General features: G+C 39.9%; 2 protein-coding genes across 4 annotated transcripts in view; one reads left to right on the forward strand and one right to left on the reverse strand.

The window, feature by feature from the left end:
• Positions 1-303: 303 nt before the first annotated feature.
• On the reverse strand, positions 304-19,148 carry LOC122710032. Its single transcript, XM_043927483.1, has 3 exons — positions 17,989-19,148; positions 16,199-16,260; positions 304-3,756 (listed from the first exon to the last, which is right to left on the reverse strand). The coding sequence occupies exons 1-2, from the start codon at positions 19,146-19,148 to the stop codon at positions 16,200-16,202; spliced, it is 1,221 nt and encodes a 406-aa protein (XP_043783418.1). The 3' UTR covers positions 304-3,756; position 16,199.
• The window catches only part of SYK (spleen associated tyrosine kinase), a 104,712-nt gene continuing 103,275 nt past the window's right edge, over positions 18,554-19,990 (forward strand). For 2 of the 3 annotated variants that reach the window (XM_043927470.1, XM_043927472.1), the window contains exon 1: positions 18,554-18,686. The gene's annotated coding sequence lies outside the window, so the exon portion shown is untranslated. Of the gene's footprint in view, positions 18,687-18,717; positions 18,835-19,990 lie in introns of those variants that run through there. The other variant, XM_043927471.1, reaches the window with a different exon arrangement.

Below are 19,990 nucleotides of genomic sequence, written 5' to 3' on the forward strand. Positions count from 1 at the left end.
TTCACTTTCACTTTTCACTTTCATGCATTGCAGAAGGAAATGGCAACCCACTCCAGTGTTCTTGCCTGGAGAATCCCAGGGACGGGGGAGCCTGGTGGGCTGCTGTCCATGCGGTCGCACAGAGTCGGACACGACGGAAGTGACTTAGCAGCAGCAGCAGCAGCAGCATGTCACAGGTCCACACACTTATTACAGAGAGCCAGAGAGTAAAAATGTTAGGTTTTAATGTTAGCAAAATTGCCCAGGCCACAAGGAATCTCTGAGGCATAGTCAACAGTGTTCAGTTGTTCTTTTTTTTTTTTAATAAAGAGAAAGTTTATTTTCATCAGGAGAAGCACACAGACTATATATAGTACACTCCAACAGAAGGAAAAACAAAAGTACATTATGCATCTTTTTCTGCAAATTTATAGTACAAGAGATACTGGCTTTTAAGTATACCATATAAAAAAAACAAGAACAATATAATTTTAAAAATCATTGATATCATAACACAACACACTGAAACCCACTGGCAGCTTCTGAAAACCAAAAGGCAGCCCATCTCGGGGACTCCTGATTGGAGGGGTAGTTTGTACCTGAATTTTCTTTCAAAAGAGAGGAAAACAGGATGGCCTATGTGGCAATAAAAACTCTACCAAACAGGAGAACAATTGTGTGATGGGGGAGATAGAGGAGGGACTGGGCTGCAGTCCAGTGTTTAATTCTTGTGTGAGTTTTTAAACACCCTTTAAACAGTCGTTTAAAACTGTAAAAACCATTCTTGGTGTGGGAGGGCATATACAAAAGAGGCCACTGGCCAAATCTGGTCAGCTGTTGCAGTTTACCAATCTCTGACCGCTGTTCACAGCATCTTTAATTTTTACTTTTTATAAAATGCCTCAAAGACAAAAAACGAATGAAAAGAGCTGTTAAAAAATGTAAAAAAATGTTCCCGTGATGACAAAACATTCCTAAATTTACAGCGCTATTCCCTGAGTCAGGGTTTGTTCAGACATCACCTTCTGCAGGTTCCAGGCAGGAGGCTGTGGATTGCGCCAATAAGCAGAAACTCACACCACCACTGGTTAAGGATCTTCCTCCCAGATGCAGAGGGTCCCCAAGAGCTCACCAACGTCTGAGAGTCCAGACCCTGGAGGTACAGCCTGCAGCCTCTGACGTCAGGGCTGTATATGAGTCTACCTGATGACCGCTCAGCTGATGCCCACTCACCAAAGTTCAGTAGCCAGCTGCCTACCCAGCTTCCTCTCCCCTGCATTTCATACCCGCTTCCCTCCACAACCTGCTCAGACAGCACCCCCAGGAAGCTCTAGTCCGGCTTCTCCTCTGAGATGTCCCTGCACTACAAGGACTCTAAGACCAGGAGGACAGTAGAGGACGGTCCAGTCCTGATGGAGCCATTGTTAGCTTCTCACCAATCAGGAGTTATTCTAATGCTCTGGTTGCTCAAGATGTTTTCAGTTCTCGGTGTAGCCTCTGACAAGCAGAACGGAGGACCTATTTTGGGTCGCTCCAACCCACACCTTCCATGATACTGAAATGGATGCCCTCCGCGGCTGAGAACTCCACAGGCTGGAATGTAGGACTCTGATAGCGCCCCTGCTCCCTAGATGTCTGTCTCTAGATGCCCATTCTCTGACTGTGACCACAGACACAGTTCTTTCAAAATCCTCAATGGTCCCAGCCCATGTTCTAACATTTACCTTCTCTAATACAGAAAGTTAGAGTAGGGAATGTGTCTACATATCACCTTACAAGCTATAGTCCTCTTAACTGTAGAAGAAATAAATAGTTTTTAAGTTCTTAGGTTCTATGTAGTTTGTGTGTCTGTTTCATATAACAGAAAGGTTGTCCAATGTATACTTTCTGTTAAGGATTATCTCCATAACATCAAACATATACTGAAAGGGGGACTGTCTAGTTATACCAGTCATAAAAGAAACTGTTGTCAACAACCACCAGCCTCTAAATTATAAATTAACATAAACATATTCTATATCATAAATTATAGTTTAATAAATTTATATTAAATACAAATAATTCCAGCTGCATGTGTGAAGAGACAACAAGGTGTAGAGTGACCTACACTTGTTTTTTAGCAGTTCACTCTGCTGCAAGTCACCAGAAATATCAGAAAAATTTAACACTCAGTGTAGACCACTGTTAGAGAAATGTGTTGTATCACTATACCAGACTCGCTTTTCCACTTAACAACCATGAATTGGAGAACAACTTCCCTCTGTTTTCCTCCTTTAGCTCCTTAAAACTGAATCAGAGAATCTGTGATCTAAGAATGCACATGCACATGTGTTTTCTCAGCCTACTGAAAATAAAAGTAAACATCCTATCATGTTGGGGGAAGGACTTTTGCTAGCAAAGAAGACATTTTCAAATCTTGAAAAAGAATCAGAATGAAACAAAATTACAAAGCATCAAAATTACAAAGGTAAAGCAATTAAAGAAGTAATGTCCTAGCATATTAGACAGATAAATGAAACAGAACAAAAAGACCAGAAATAGCTCCAAGTATTTAGCAATTCAGTATCTGATAAAACTTAATTACTAATCTTTGAAAAGATGGACTATTGAATGAACTGACTAATCATTTGGGGGAAGAGATTGAATATCTATTTCACTCCTTATGCCAAGTAAATTTCCCATGGATTATAATGGATTCTAAAGATTTAAATGCAAAAACATGTGAATACTTTTATATATTTGAAGATAACAAAGGCATTAAAGCTAGAAACAATAGGTAATTTTTCCATATAAAATACTGAAATATTATTTTGGTACAGATACATAAACAAATGAAATGTAGAAAGCTGAAAGATAAAGAATAAATGGGAGGAAACATTTACAACATAACTGGTGAACACAGAAATAAGGTTTATAATCTACAAAAACTTTCTATAAATCAACACAAAAGTTAGCATCTGGTGAAAGTACTGTGAAATGCAATGAATAGGCACTTCCCAAAAGAAGTAAATATTAATAATCAATGAACCTATAAAACTACATTCAATCTCTCTAGTTAAAATGATATACATTAGAAATTAAAACGAGACACTTTTCACCTCTCACATTACCTGGTACAAAGGCATCATTAAGCAGAATGCATGCTAGACTTTGGCTCCACCCAATCCTGAGCTGAGTGCCCCCTGTACAAGGTGGAAGAATACTATTATCGGGGTCACATCTCCCCAGAGTGCAATTAAGCAAAAAGCATCATAGATAAAATTGCACCTCCTCTGACTAAGTTTGTAGAAATTTATCCCAGAAAGATTCATTAAGGATCAAAGATGTACAAACAGGGATTTTTATGGCAAGGCAGTTCATAATAGCAAATCTCTGGAAACAATTAATGGTATATCATCAGGGATTCGTTATTGTTCATGGTCCATGCATTACAGTCAGTAGGAAGATAAAAAGCATTTCCTGACATGCTATCTAATCCTATAATCAAGTAATAAAAAACATAAATAATCACACATTTATATGTATGCAGACAAATGACTAAAACCACATCAAGAAAAGTTTTAGTTGCCTCTAAAATTGTAACGTGGGTGTCTTTTATATCTTACCCCTTTTATTAAAGTGTCTATGGCTCAGTGGGTAAAGAATCTTCCTGCAGTGCAGCAGACATAGGAGATGCAGATTCGATTCCTGGGTTGAGAAGACTCTCTGGAGAAGGGTGTGGCAACCCATTCCAGTGTTCTTGCTTGAAGAATCCCATGGATAAAGGAGCCTGGCAGGCTACAGTCAAAGGGCCACAGAGGATCGGACATGACTGAGCGATTATACACACACATATTAGATATATATTTTCTTTGGAAAATCAGAGTTCTTTCTTGAGCCATTTCTATTTATAAATTCTGTCTTCATTTAACCCTGCCTGTCTAGTAGCCCCTTGTCACTCCTAGCCATCTATTTTGTCTTTGACTCAAATCAGAGCCACCATTTAGAAAGCAGGGAGCCTTGAGGACCCACAGACTCAAAAGCAAAGAATGTAGATAATTTCAATCAGTCATTCCTTGCTTCAGTTTCTATATGGCAACAAATTTTACAACAAACTGTATTAATAGTTATAAAAGACACATTAATTTGAAAACTTTTCATTTTTAACTCTAAAAATAAAGTTTATTTAAACAACAAAAAAAGACAAAAACAGCTCATTCATTTCTCTTAACTTCCCACCTCCTAGCTCATAAACCACCACTCTGTTCTCTGCATACCTATATATATGTGTGTGTGTATAAAATCTAATACATATATTAGATCCCACATCTAAGTGAGATCATATGGTACTTGTCTTTCTCTGTCTGCCTTATTTCACTTAGCATTATGTTCTCGAAGTCTACCTATGTTTTCACAAATGGAGGGTTTTAATTTATTTACATGGCTAAATAATGTTCCACTGTGTATATATGCCACATATTCTTTATCTGTTCATTAATCAACCAACACTTAGGTTATTTTCTTATCTTGGCTATTGTAAATAATGCTGCAAAGAACCTGATGGCGCAGATACCTTTTTGAGTTTATGCTCTTATTTTCTTTAGACAAATACTGAGAAGTGGAATTCCTGGATGATATGGTAGTTCTATTTTCAATGTTTGGAGAACTCTCCTTACTGTTTTCCATAGTGGTTGTATCAATTTAGTGCCCACTAACAGCACAGAAGGAGAAGGGAATGGCAACCCACTCCAGTGTTCTTGCCTGGAGAATCCCAGGGATGGGGGAGCCTGGTGGGCTGCCATCTGTGGGGTCGCACAGAGTCGGACACGACTGAAGTGACTTAGCAGCAGCAGCAGCAACAGCACAGAAGTGTTCCCTTTTCACTACATTTTCACCAACACTTGTTATTTCTAGCCTTTTTGATAATAACCATTCTAACAGGTGCAGGGTAGTATCTCACTGTGGTTGGATTTGCATTTCCCTGATGATCAGTGGTGTAGAACATCTTTTCATGTGTCTATTGGGCATCTGTATACCTTCATGTACCTATTTGCCATGTGTATGAATGAAAAGAATGACAATTTTTCATTCTTAACTGAGTTTCAAAGTGACAACTTCAACGCCAGATCAAAACTGAAGATTCAAATCAGTCAAGATTTTCAAACATTATCAATGGAAGAGATGTATGGGCAAGAAGGAAATGCCCATTCATGGAACTGAAACATATTTTGGATCAGAAAAAAATAGCTTCTATTCTTTGTTTCTAAGAATATTTTTTTCTAAGTAAAATTGAAATAGATTATGATTCCCAGGGGAGATGTAGGCTGAGTTGCTCCAGTTGTGTCTGACTCTTTGTGAGCCTATGGACCATAGCCCACCAGGCTCCTCTGACCATGGAGTTCTCTAAGCAAGAATACTGGAGTGATCCCCATGCCCTCTTCCAGGGGATCTTTCTGACCCAGGAATAGAACCTGCATTTCTTACATCTCCTGCATTGGTAGGCAGGTTCTTCATCACTAGTGCCACTGGGAAGGGTAATAATATTTAATAGGGTTTCATACCAATATGCTTAATACTTTATATTAGAAAATTTTTAAAAATATTATATTTTTCAAGTTATTTACTTTTATATTTAACTTAATTTCCTCCACAAATCACTCACCATTTCCCTAAGACCACATATACTGGCACTAACCACAGTACTGGCACTGACTTAAAGAAACAAGATTCACTTGAGTACTGCTTAACTAAAAGAAAAATACCAGTGATATTTTAGAAAGCATCAACTTTATAAGTTTAATTTTCTACTGTCTGAGATAGATATATATATAATCTCTAGCACAAATGTCAAAGAGGGCACAACAATTGTTTGTCTGGGTCAGGGGTGAGTAGGTTCATAAGGACCAGTGTTAATCAATGAGAGTAGAACATAAGGAAGTTCACATCATATTCTTCAATATATGAAAACCAATCAAGTTATACACTATATTAACAAATTGAAACATAAAAACCATATGATAAACTCAACAGATGCAGAAAAAGCTTTTAACAAAATTCAGCATCCATTGATGATAAAAAAAAAAAAACTCTTCAAAATATGGGCATAGAAGGAACCTACCCCAACATGATAAAGCCCATATATTGCAAATCCACAGCAAACATTCTCAATGGTGAAAAACTGAAAGCATTTCCTCGAAGATCAGGGACAAAACAAGGGTGTCCATTCTCACCACTATTGTTCAACAAAGCTTTGGAAATGCTAGCCATGGCAATCAGAGAAGAAAAAGAAATGGAAGGAATCTAGATTGGAAAAGAAGTAAAACACTCACTGTTTGCAGATTACATGATACTATACATAGAAAACCCTAAAGATACTATCAGAAAATTACTAGAGCTAATAAGTGAATTTAGTAAAGGATATAAAACAATATACAGAAATCACTTGCATTCCTATACACTAGCAATGAAAAAATTAGAAAGAGAAATTAAGGAATCAATCCCATTTATCATAGCAACGAAAAGAATAAACCTACCTAAAGAGACAAAGGAGTTGTATACAGAAAATTATAAGACATTGATGAAAAAAATGAAAGGTGACATAAACAGATGGAGAGATATTCCATGTTCCTGAATTTAGAAGAATCAATATTGTGAAAATGACTATACTACCAAAGCAACCTACAGATTCAAGGCAGTCCTTACCAAATTACCAGTGGCATTTTTCACAGAGCTAGAACAAAAAATTTCACAATTTGCATGGAAACACAGAAGACCCCAAATAGCCAAAGCAGTCTTAAGAAAGAAGAATGGAGCTGGAGGAATCAACTTCCAGATTTTAGACTAAACTACAAAGCTACAGTCATCAAGGCAGTATGGTACGGCACAAAACCAAAAATATAGACCAATGGAACAAGACAGAAAGGTCTGATATAAACCCACGCACTAATGGGCAACTTATCTTTGACAAAGGAGTCAATAATATACAATGAATGAAAAAAACATCTTTTCAAAAATCAATCCTAGGAAAAATGGACAGCTGTACCTTAAACAATGAAATTAGAACACTTCCTGATACCATACACAGAGATAAATTCAAACTGGATTAAAGAACTAAGTGTAAGACCAAAAAATATAAAATTCTTAGAGGAAAACAGAGGCAGAACACTCTATGACATAAATCACAGCAAGATCCTCAATGACCCACCTCCTGGAGTAAAGGAAATAAAAACAAACAAATAAACAAAAGTGGGACATAATTAAAAGCTTTTGCACAGCAAAGGAAACTATAAACAAGGTGAAATGACTACCCTTGGAATGGGAAAAAAAAATAATAGCAAATGAAACAAATGACAAAGGATTAATTTCAAAAATATACAAGCAGCCCATGCAACTCAATACCAGAAAAACAAACTACCCAATCAATATGTGGGAAAAAGACCTAACCAGACATTTCACTAAAGAAGACATTAGGATGGCTAATACACACATGAAAAGATGCTCAACATTGCTCATTAGGGAAAAGCAAATCAAAACTACAATAAGATATCACCTCACATCAATCACAATAGCCATCATCAAAACATCTACAAACAATAAATGCTGGAGAGGGAGCAAAGGGAACCCTCTTGCACTGTTGGTGGGAATATGAATTGATACAGTGATTATGGAGGACAGTAGTGCAATTCCTTAAAAAACTAGGAATATAACTACCAATCAATCCCACTATTGGGCATATACCCAGAGAAAACCACAAATGAAAAAGATACATGTATTTCAATGTTCATCACAGCACTATTTACAATAGCTAGGACATGGAAGCAAGATGTTATACAGAGTGAGGTAAGTCAGAAAGAGTAAAACAAATATCATATATTAATGCATAAATATGGAATCATGCACTATATGCAGAGCAGCAGTAGAGATGCAGACATAAAGAACAGGCTTGTGGACACAGCAGGGGAGGGAGAGGGTGGGATGAATTGAGAGACTAGCATTGAAACATATACATTACTTGCTGTATGTAGAATAGAGAGCAGTGGGAAGTGGCTATATAATTCAGGGGACCCAACCTGGTACTCTGTGACAACCTAGAGGGGTGGGATGGGGTCAGGAATGGGAAGGAGGTTCAAGGGGATGGAGACATATGTATACTTATGACTGATTCACACTGTTGTATGGCAGAAATCAAAACAACATTGTAAAGCAATTTTTCTCCAAATTTAAAAAAAAAACACCTTAATATCATCAAGATGGAAATGTTCCCAAATCGATCTACAAAGTCAACAAAATTCCTTTCAAAATTCTAGCTTCTGTTTTTGCATAAATTGATGTTAGTCCTAAATTTCATATAAAAATGCAAAAGGAACTATTACAGCTAGAACAATCTTGAGTTAGAACAGAGCTGAACGCACACTTTCCCATTTCCAAGTTCACCACAAAATGACAGTAATTAAGATTCTCTAGTGCTGGTATAAGGACAGATACATAGATCAATTAGATGGAATGGAAAGTCCAGAATAAATCTTTACATTGATCTCCAACAGGGTGTTGAAATGACTGTGGACAGAATAGCTGTTTCCACAACTAATGTGGAACAACTGGATATGCCCCTGCATAAAGGCTGAAGTTGGACCTCAGCTTTATTATTATATGTAAAAATTATATGCTGAAATTTATATGTAAAATAAATTTATATACTCAAAGTTATATGTAAAAATTAACTCAAAACGGATCTGAAACATAAATGTCTGACCTAAAGCTATAAAATTCCAGAAACAGAATGAAAACAAAAGAAGAAAACAGAAGAGTAAAATTTTAAGATCCTGAGTTAGACAATGGTTTCTTAGATACAACACAAAACTATAAGCAAAAAAATAGAAAAACTGGAAAAATTGAACTTCTTCAAAATTAAAGCTTATGTTTGGCATATGATATAATAAAAAAGTGACATACAGATGCTCATGGCAGGATTATTCATAATAGTCAAAGAATATCCAATGTGTGCATAAATAAAAGAGTGTAGGTATATCCATACAAAGTGATACCATTCGGCAATAAGAAGGAATGAGATACAAATATATGTGACGAGAACACAACTTGAAAACATAATAAAGAAGTCAGTTACAATGAGCACATATTGTATAATTCTATTTGTATGAAATGCCCAGAATAGGCATAACTATAGAGACAGAAATAAAGATTGGTGCTTTCCTAGGGTATGTGTGAAGGGGTGGAATGTGTGAGGTGGGGAGAATGGAGAGTGACTAGTGATGGGTACAGCATTTCTTTTCGTGGCTTAAAGAAAAAAATCTTAATACTGAATTTGGTGATGGTTATACAACTTTGTGAATATACTTAAAATAACTGAATTATACATTTTAATTTGTTAAACTGTGTAAATGTCAATTATATAAAAAATAAGTTTAAAACTGAATTGCATTTTTATAAAATAGGAATTGAAAGATCTTCCTATAAAAAAATCCATTTGATTGAAGTGATTTTGATTAAGTCAAAAATAACAGCTTGAACTTCCTTCCAATTAAGTAATTCTATTTTTTAATTAATTAATTAATTTTAATTGGGGGCTAATCACTTTACAATATTGTAATGGTTTTTGCCATGCATTGACATGAATCAACCACGGCTGTACATGTGGCCCCCATCCTGAACCCCCACCCACCTCCCTCCCCATCCCATCCCTCAGGGTTGTCCCAGTGCACTGGCTTTGAGTGCCCTGTTTCATGCACTGAACTTGGACTGATCATCTATTTCACATATGGTAATACACATGTTTCAATACTATTCTCTCAAATCATCCCACCCTCGCCTTCTCCCACAGAGTCCAAAAGTCTGTTCTTTATATCTGTGTCTCTTTTGCTGTCTTGCATATAGGGTCATTGTTATCATCTTTCTAAATTCCATATATATGTGTTAATATACTATATTGGTGTTTTCCTTTCTGACTTACCTCACTCTGTATAATAGGCTCCAGTTTCATCCTCCTCATTAGAACTGATTCAAATGCGTTTTTAATAGGTGAATAATATTCCACTGTGTATAGGTACCACAGCTTTCTTATCTATTCATCTGCTGAAGGACATCTAGGTTGCTTCCATGTCCTGGCTATTGTAAACAGTGCTGCGGTGAAGATTGGGGTACACGTGTCTCTTTCATTCTGGTTTCCTCAGTGTGTATGCCCAGCAGTGGGATGGTCGTATGGCAGTTCTATTTCCAGTTTTTTAAGGAATCTCCACACTATTCTCCATAGTCCCTGTACTAGTTTGCATTCCCACCAACAATGTAAGAGGGTTCCCTTTTCTCTGCACCCTCTCCAGAACTTATCGTTTGTAGACGTTTTGATAGCAGCCATTCCGACCAGCGTGAGATGGTACCTCATTGTGGTTTTGATTTGCATTTCTCTGATAATGAGTGATGTTGAGCATCTTTTTATGTGTTTGTTAGCCATCTGTGTGTCTTCTTTGGAGAAATGTCTATTTAGTTCTTTGGCCCATTTTTTGATTGGGTCGTTTATTTTTCTGGTATTGAGCTGCATGAGCTGCTTATATATTTTTGAGAGTAATTCTTTGTCAGTTGCTTTGTTTGCTACTATTATCTCCCATTCTGAAGACTGTTTTTTCACCTTGCTTGTTGTTTCCTTCATTGTGCAAAACCTTTTAAGTTTAATTAGGTCCCATTTATTTTTGCTTAGTAATTATATTTTTAAAGAGTAGCCTTCTAGGCAAATGTATGCCTACCTGTTCAGACTTGTGAAGCTCTCTTCACACTTATTTTTGAGCATAAATTTTCCCATCCTTTTAAATCTCCAGTGCTTAGGATTATGTCTGACGATAAATGATACACAATACTTGCTTGCTGACTTAAACTTCATGGAAAACAAGAAACCAGAAATTCACACAGACTTGATTTGCTCAGAGCCATAAGGAAGGGGGAGCACGGGGATGACAGCCCAGGCTTTGCAGCCTCTGCTCAATGTTCTCACCACTAGCTTAGATGCTGGCGTCCAAGTTCCAATGCTTTACTTGGTTCTTAAGTAATTTTTCTCCTTCTCTTTCTGTTCAAAGCCTCACTAACTATAGAAAAGGAAGGAGGTCTGTAATTTGTAGGTGGAAAGTCACATTGAGATCAGGGTTGAATTGGCAGGGGACCCCAGCAGCAGAAAGAGGCTCTTCCTCCTGCTGTGTTCAGTGGCATTTTAGAAGAGAGATGGATGTGGCCAGGTTGGGGAAATCACTGAGATAAAGGAATTCATCTCATTATTCTGGCAGTGTTCTGCCTAATTAATCAAAATTAACTTGTCTTCATAAGAAAGGGCTGAGCTACAACATTTTTAAAAGTTTCACCTACATTATAAAATGATTAAAATGGTAGATTTTGTGTCACATAACTTTTATCTCAACTTAAAATAATTTGTATAAAAGTACACTTGATACTGTCCTAATTCTGGGATTTTCCTCCTTTATATGTCAGCAAAATTTTACTATTCAATCTTCATATTTCATTTTTAAGTATTTATTTATTTGGCTGTGCTGGGTCTTAGCTGTGGCGCATGGGATTTTTGGTCTTTGCTGTCACATGTGGGATCTTTAATTGAGGCATGTGGGATCTAGTTCCCTGACCAGGGATCGAACCTGGGCCCCTTGCCTTGGGATCTCGGAGTCTCAGTCACTGGACCACCATAAACTGAATTACAGTTGATCTACAATGTTGTGCTAGTTTCAGGTATATAGCAATGTGATTCAGTACACACACACACACACACACACACACATATATAGTTACAAATAAATGTTCTTTTTCAGATTATTTTGCCTTATAGATTATTACAAGACATGGAGAACAGTTCCCTGTGCTGTATAGTAGGTCCTTGTTGGCTATTTATTTTATACATAGTTAGCATGTATATGTTAATCCCAAACTCCTAATTTATCCTTCTCCTTTGATAAGTATAAGTTTATTCCTTATGAGTCTATTTCTGCTTTGTAAATAAGTTCATTTGTATCATTTTTTTGATCTCACATATAAGTGGTATTATATGATATTTGTATTTCTCTGTCTGGCTTATTTCATTTAGTATGACAATCTCTAGGTTCATCCATGTTGCTGCAAATGGTATTATTTCCTTCTCTTTATGGCTGAGCAATATTCCATTGTATATGTATACCACATCTTCTTTATCCATTCAGGGTGTGGAGAAAAAGGAACCCTCCTACACTGTTAGTATCTATTAATCCAACATCATTGTTAGAATGTATTAATGAATTGGTACAGCCACTATGGAGAACAACATGGAAATTCCTTAAAAAACTAAAAATAGAGCTAACATATAATTCAGGAATCCCATTCCTGAGCATATATCTGAAAAAAACTAGAACTCCAAAATATACATGCACTCCAATGTTCATAGCAGCACTATTTACAATAGCCAAGACATGGAAGCAATCAAAATGTCCAATGGCGGATGAATCAATTTTACTGTTTCAGCAGTAGTAGTTAAATATTATTTTATTTGCAACCTAAAGTGTCATGTGTAATTGTGTATTTTTTATCTCAAAGAGAAAAATGAGGACTTTGCATTCTAAATTTTAAAATATATGATCTATACTCTATAAAAAATATGTGGCATTAAATTCAGGATAAAAGTGGAGAGATATTCAGGGAGTATCAAGTGTCTACCATCTAGAAAAAATATAAAGAACCCTTCCTCCCCTTTCACCCCCACCTCTCTTCTACCCTACCCAATAAAAAAAGGAAGGGGGAGAAATAAAAATGTAAAAGTTACCAACAGTAACCAAATAAGAAAAGGAGAAGCCCTTAATGGCATAAACTTAGAAAAGTGCTGGCTCATCCACAAAACAGAACTTTGAGAGTGTCACGATGAGGTCATGTCCCCACCTCCCAGAAACTACATCTTGCGAGTCTACAAAATCCTGCCAATTCTCACAGAAATCTTGAGAGAAGTAAAAAGGACTGTTTATTCTTAGCTTTCCCCAATTTTGACCAAGAAGTAGTAAAAATAGTTGCTGTGGAGATGAGGGCAAAAAGAAAAATGTCAGGAATCTGGCATGACTCTCATGCGTGTGAAGAGCTGGGGAACTGAGCGAATGCCCCAAAGTGCTCCCCAAAGAATTAACTCTCCCTTCTTCCTCTGCCAGGGAGGATTGCACATGCTCACGCAGTCGTGTCTGACTCTTTGTGACCCCGAGGACTGTAGCCCACCAGGCTCATCTGTCCATGGCATTCTCCAGGCAATAATACTGGAGTGGGTTGCCTCCTCCAAGGGATCTTCCCTTGTCTCCTGCGTCTCCTGCATTGGCAGGTAGATTTTTTACCACTAGTGCCACCTAGGAAGTCCCAAGGAGGAGTGAACCCTCATATATTTATCATGTGGGATGTGGGAGAGAGGAGCCCAGTTAGTACAACAGAACTCCAGCTAAACACCCCCACCTTCCCTGTGCAAAGCCTATAGTAAAACAGGCATTAAGTGAATAAATATTTATTACTCATGTCAATAATAATACTTTATTATTAATATCAAACTATCAATATTACCCAGAAAGAGGGAAGAAAAAGATTCTGATACAAGATTCAAGGAGCTATCTCTCACGAGTGTGCTAAGTCACTTCAGTCAGGTATGACTCTTTGCAACCCTATGGACTGTATCCCTCCAGGCTCCTCTGTCCATGGGATTCTCCATGCAAGAATACTGGAGTGGGTCGCCATGTCCTCCTCCATGAGATCTTCCCTACCCAGGGACTGAACTCAGGCTTCTTATGTTTCCCACATTGGCAGACTGGTTCCTTACCACTAGCGCCACCTGGGAAGCCAGTCTGGCACAAAGAAGCAAACAAAATGAAGGGTTGCCAGCATGGGTAAAACAATGAACTAGTAACAATGCTGAGAAGATAAAGAATCAGAATAAAAGTTGAAGGATGCAAGATGAAGAATCAGAATGGTTTGGAATTCTCAACAGCAACACTAAAAGCAAAAAAGCAATAGAATAATAACTTTAAAATGTGAAGAGAAGTCATTTTTGAACTACTATTTGAACTACTATTTTCTATACAATCTAAAAGTGAAAGTGAAGTCGCTCAGTCATGTCCGACTCTTTGTGACCCCATGAACTGCAGTCCACCAGGCTCCTCCGTCCATGGGATTTTCCAGGCAAGAGTACTGGAGTGGGTTGCCATTTCCTTCTCTAGGGGATCTTCCGGACCCATGGATCGAACCTCGGTCTCTTGCATTGTAGGCAGACGCTTTTACCGTCTAAGCCACCAGGGAAGTCCCATACATTCTAAACCATCAATCAAATTTGACAGTAGAAGCATTTTGGATATGGAAGGTCTTTAAAATACCTATTTCCACTTCCTTACCTGGGAGTCACATCCCCGTTGGCGGTCAGCTAGAGTTCTAACCACTCTGGAGGCCAACCACTACATGGCTTATCTTATCAGTGTTAAGATACCCACCACAGGTATTGATAATTACCATAAGAGACATTAAATATAGAGATATATCACTGCCTATCATCGAAAAAGCAAGAGAGTTCCAGAAAAACACCTATTTCTGCTTTATTGACTATGCTAAAGCCTTTGACTGTGTAGATCACAATAAACTGTGGAACATTCTGAAAGAGATGGATATACCAGACCACCTGACCTGCCTCTTAAGAAACCTATATGCAGGTCAGGAAGCAACAGTTAGAACTGGACATGGAACAACAGACTGGTTCCAAATAGAAAAAGGAGTACATCAAGGCTGTATATTGTCACCCTGCTTATTTAACTTATATGCAGAGTACATCATGAGAAACGCTGGGCTGGATGAAGCACAAGCTGGAATCAAGATTGCCGGGAGAAATATCAATAACTTCAGATATGCAGATGACACCACCCTTATGGCAGAAAGTGAAGGTGAACTAAAAAGCCTCTTGATGAAAGAGAAAGAGGAGAGTGAAAAAGTTGGCTTAAAGCTCAACATTTAGAAAACTAAGATCATGGCATCTGGTCCCATCACTTCAAGGGAAATAGATGGGGAAACAGTGGAAATAGTGGCTGACTTTATTTTGGGGGGCTCCAAAATCACTGCAGATGGTGATTGCAGCCATGAAATTAAAAGACGCTTACTCCTTGGCAGGAAAGTTATGACCAACCTAGGTAGCATATCAAAAAGCAGAGGCATTACTTGCCAACAAAGGTCCGTCTAGTCAAGGCTATGGTTTTTCCAGTGGTCATGTATGGATGTGAGAGTTGGACTGTGAAGAAAGCTGAGCGCCGAAAATTGATGCTTTTGAACTGTGGTATTGGAAAAGACTCTTGAGAGTCCCTTGGACTGCAAGGAGATCCAACCAGTCCATCCTAAAGGAGATAAGTCCTGGGTGTTCATTGGAAGGACTGATGCTGAAGCTGAAACTCCAATACTTTGGCCACCTGATGTGAAGAGTTGACTCATTGGAAAATACCCTGATGCTGAGAGGGATTGGGGGCAGGAGGAGAAGGGGATGACAGAGGATGAGATGGCTGGATGGCATCACCGACTCGAAGGACATGAGTTTGAGTGGACTCCGGGAGTTGGTGATGGACAGGGAGGCCTGGCGTGCTGCGATTCATGGGGTTGCAAAGAGTTGGACACGACTGAGCGACTGAACTGAACTGAAAGTATTTTAGAGACATGCATCACTCTTAAAGATGAATTGTGCTGTATCTTCTTGTTATGTTTCTCTATTTTGTTTTATTATGTTTCTTTTTTAAAATAAATATCTATGTAGAAATTGTGTTCTACCAAATGATTGAGTGAACTAAGGGAGAAAAAAAACATGGAATACAAAAAATATGGACTTAAAGATAGAAGAAATGTGAAAAGAAGCACAAAGCAGAATCAAAGCAAATGAATCCTTGAGAAACTGCAGCCACAAGTTGAACACAGAAAGAAAGAAAGTGAAGTCGCTCAGTCATGTCTGACTCTTTGCAACCCCATGGACTGTAAGCTACCATGCTCCTCTGTCCACAGGATTTTCCAGGCAAGAGTACTCGAGTGGGTTGCCATTTCCTTCTCCAGAGGATCTTCCCACCCCAGGGATCGAACCCTGGTCACCCACATTGTAGGCAGACAATTTACCATCTAAGCCAGCAGGGAAGTCCAAGTTGACCATAATAGGGCCCAAATTTCCAGTCCAGATTCATGTTCCCTAGGTGGTCGCTAAAGACATAAGCTGAGAATTTACCTTAAATTGTTGACATACTAGTTGCACTCCAGACTGCTGACAGAAGCAAAGGCAAATTTTCTCTGAAATCAAAAACAGATAAACAAACAAACATAATTTCACCCTGGACCTCAACTAATTTCCATAAATAACTTTTCAAGGACAAGGAGTGGCTCACAGTCCAGTGTAACTGCTGCTGCTGCTGCTAAGTCGCATCAGTCGTGTCCGACTCTCTGTGACCCCACAGACGGCCGCCCACCAGGCTCCCTCATCCCTGGGATTCTCCAGGCAAGAACACTGGAGTGGGTTGCCATTTCCTTCTCCAATGCATGAAAGTGAAAACTGAAAGTGAAGTCGCTCAGTCGTGTCCGACTCTTAGCGACCCCATGGACTGCAGCTCACCAGGCTCCTCGTCCATTGTAACTAAGTACAACTAAAAAAGCCAGGCTCTGTAACACTCAGACAATATAAGTATACATTCAAGACTTCATAAGGTGAAATTAACATGGCAAAATCATATATATAAATATATTTAGTTTTTGAAAAAATAAAAAAATAAAGAATCTATAAGGAACAGGAGATTTTAAAAAAGTAACTGTGTCTGAAGTCTGTAGGACCCTTTGGGTACAGGGCTTTGTTAGGAAGGCTTCCAGGACTCAGCATATAATCATAGCTAAGATTTATTTCAATGAAAGCTAAAACAGCATAGTCAGCAAAGGGAAATGACACATGCAATGAAGGAAGAATGAGAGATTGGAAGAAACATGTTGACTTTTAGGAAGATTTTTTTTCCCCTAGGTATTTGTGTGATGATTTTATTTTTTAAATTTTATCTATTTATTTTTGGCTGCACTGGGTCTTTGGTGCTATGTGCAAGCTTTCTCTAGCCGCCACAAGCTGAGGCTGCTCTCTAGTTGAGGTCCACTGGCTCCTCATATCAGCTCTGGCTCTAGCTCACACAGGCTAGGTAATTGTGCTGCATGGGTTTAGTTGTCCTTCCTCCCCCTCCCCAGGTGGAATCTTCTCAGACTAAGGATCAAACTCACGTCCCCTGCACTGGCAGATGGATTCTTAACCCCTGGAAAACCAGGAATGTGATAATTTTAACATTTAAAAAAAAAAAATCATTAAAAGCATGCTCATTAACTTTTAAGATGACTCAGAGGTGGGAAGGACTATAGCAGTGCTAAAAGGTGGCTTAGAGATGGATGGAAAACCTCATCTTATCTCCCATAAGCATTACCTAAGGAAACATTGTAATCTTAGTAAAAGGAGACAGATTCTGTAGCCTCTGTTTAGACAACAATGGCTATTTCCTTGGCTATTTGCAGTAAAATTAAGTCCAGTGGTTAACAAATAAAACCATAATAAAAATCCTTCACTTGAGTTAAAATTTTAGTGGTAAAAATAAATGGAAGAGAATGTTCCAGTGGAAAAGTCTGAGGGGTTCCACTGGAGTCTAAAGGCCTCCTATTAATGTTTTTCTCCACGGCAACTTTAATCTAACACCCTATATATTTTATTTTATTGATTATATTTTGGTTCAGCTTTTTCAAACAGGCAATGGTAGCCAGAGTTACCAAGGCAGCCACGGTCTGGAAGCTGTTTTATGGGAAGATTCTAAAGAGGGCTAACAGAAAAAAAAGGGGGTAGGGGGTGGGGAGAGAACCACCTGGTGTTTTTAAACCATTTTAAAGACTACAGGAAAGATGAAACTTTATTTAATGAAACGTCAGAACCTTGTGGGTAAGAGGGAAGCAAGTTTAACTCCCTGTCAAGAACCTCATAATTAAAGCCCTCACACAACTAACCTGTTGGACAGGCTGGCCTCATCCAAAGGTGAGTTGTGAAATCTGATGTTCGCTTGTGTCAGGAGACCACCTGTGAGGACGACATGGGCCTTCCGATCACCAGTCAGCAGGAGCGTCTTGGGCTGGTGATTAGGAATAGACCACACTGTGAACAAGATTCTCTTCCCAAACAATTGCACCGGAAATGGGCGTGACCCTGAGTGCCTGTTGGTCCTTGGAAGAATCAAGCAGCAGGCAGGACAGGTGGCCAGAGGGTCCAGTTGTTGGCCATGCCCCCTTTTTGCATTTGAAGCCCCCTCGTCTGGGCTTTCTGCGCCCGGGGAGCTGGGGCCGAGCGCCCACCTGGCTCCCTTCCCTTCTCCCCTCCTGCCTCGCCTCTCGGGCCGACCCCGCGAGCCGGGTTCCGGCGCGCTCTGGCGGCCGATCCCCTGCGCTGGGCGCTGGGGGCGCACGGGCGGCAGGGCGGGCCTGGGGCAGCGGGGCGCGGCAGCGGGGAGGAAGTTCAGGGCCTGCCAGGGCGCGTTAAGGAAGTTGCCCAAAATAAGGAAGCGTCGTGCACTGGGCGACTGAGGTGACTCCGGCGATTGGAGCAGCGAGGAGGAGCGCGGGTGGCCCGGCGCTGTGCCCGAGCTGCCCCCGCCATCTCGCCCGTCCGGTTCTCGGAGCCCCGCGCCCCGCCCTCGCCTCACCTGGCACAGGTAGGTGTGGCCGCGCGATCCCGCCGCTTGGGCTGCCGGGCTGGGGAAGGCGGCGTGGGAAGGGAGAAGGCGCCGGCGCCCGGAGAGGGAAAGATGCGGCCCTTCCTCGGCCCGCACAAGACCTGTGCGCCCAGGCACACTCGGGCAGGTACTCTCAGGGCCTTCCTGCTTTGAAAGTCGGAGGGAACATTTGATAAAATATTTCGATTGAGAGTTAGTCGGTTGTGCCAGCTTTTCTTCTAAACCTAGTGTCTCTTGGGCTCCGGTTTCTGTACGGGAAGCCAGGGGCTGGGCCTGGGGGTCTGGGGGTCTGGGGGCTGGAAGATGGGGCCCCCAAACTCTAGGTGCTGCCGCGTGCGCACGAAGTGCGGAAGCTGCTGGGTCCTGGGAGACTAGCTGGAATCCGCAGGCACAAGAAACTCGGTGTCGGGTCTCAGAAAGAACATGTTTTCGTTTGGCCATTTACAGAGGTCACTGGAAAATTCCGCTGAATTTATGGAAGTGACTCAATGTAGAGATGTTCATACGCATGCAAAGGTTTTATTTATACTTTTACTACAGAAAGAGCAGTTGCATAAAAACATGAGTTTCTGAACCTTTACTAAATGTAGCATGATTGCCTTTTTTTTTCCTTCCTTCACATTCTCATGGTAAAATAACTTAATTAACCAGTAAATGACTTGAAGAGCAGGAAAGCTGGGTGTAGTAAAATGCGATTTTGAGTTAAAGATTTTTTTGCACTATGGCAGTATGGCTTTAAAGGGCTTCCCCTCTGGCTCAGCGGTAAAGAATCTGCCTGCAATGCAGGAGACGCGGATTGGATCCCTGTATCAGGAAAATCCCCTCGAGTAGGATATGGGGTCGTCAGTATTCTTGCCTGGAGACTCCCCATGGACAGAGGAGCCTGACGGGCCACATCTCATGGGGTCGCAAAGAGTCAGACACTACTGAAGCGACTTCACACATGCATGCACGACTTCAAAACTTTAAACCTAACCTACATAATGATACAAAGGCGATTCATTTTTTGGTTTGTTTGAATATCAAGAACTAAAAAGACAACCATTGGAGAAGTTAGAGTTTGAATCTTTGGCTGTTTGCCGTGCAGTTGTTTGGCAAAGAGACTCTCCTTCATTGTGCAGTATTCACGGGAACCAACCCAAGACACTCCTGCTGACTGGTGACCAGCTGGCCCTTGCAATCTTGCCAGGTGGCCTTTGGACACCGGATTGCAGATTATTTTAATGAGTTTGCCTGACTCCGTCAAAGATTCCCATTGACCCAAATAAAACTCTTGGCTGGAG

The sequence above is a fragment of the Cervus elaphus genome, chromosome 16 (assembly GCF_910594005.1).
Source record: "Cervus elaphus chromosome 16, mCerEla1.1, whole genome shotgun sequence".
NCBI lineage: Eukaryota > Metazoa > Chordata > Mammalia > Artiodactyla > Cervidae > Cervus > Cervus elaphus.

What these genes read in the sequence shown, in the direction of transcription:
- LOC122710032 (XM_043927483.1), bottom strand. Translation starts at nt 19,148, where the DNA reads ATGGCCAAACGAAAACATGTTCTTTCTGAGACCCGACACCGAGTTTCT. An exon ending in GAGGCCAGCCTGTCCAACAG is followed by an intron (nt 16,261 to 17,988) that starts GTTAGTTGTGTG and finishes TTTTGATTTCAG; the next exon opens with AGAAAATTTGCCTTTGCTTC.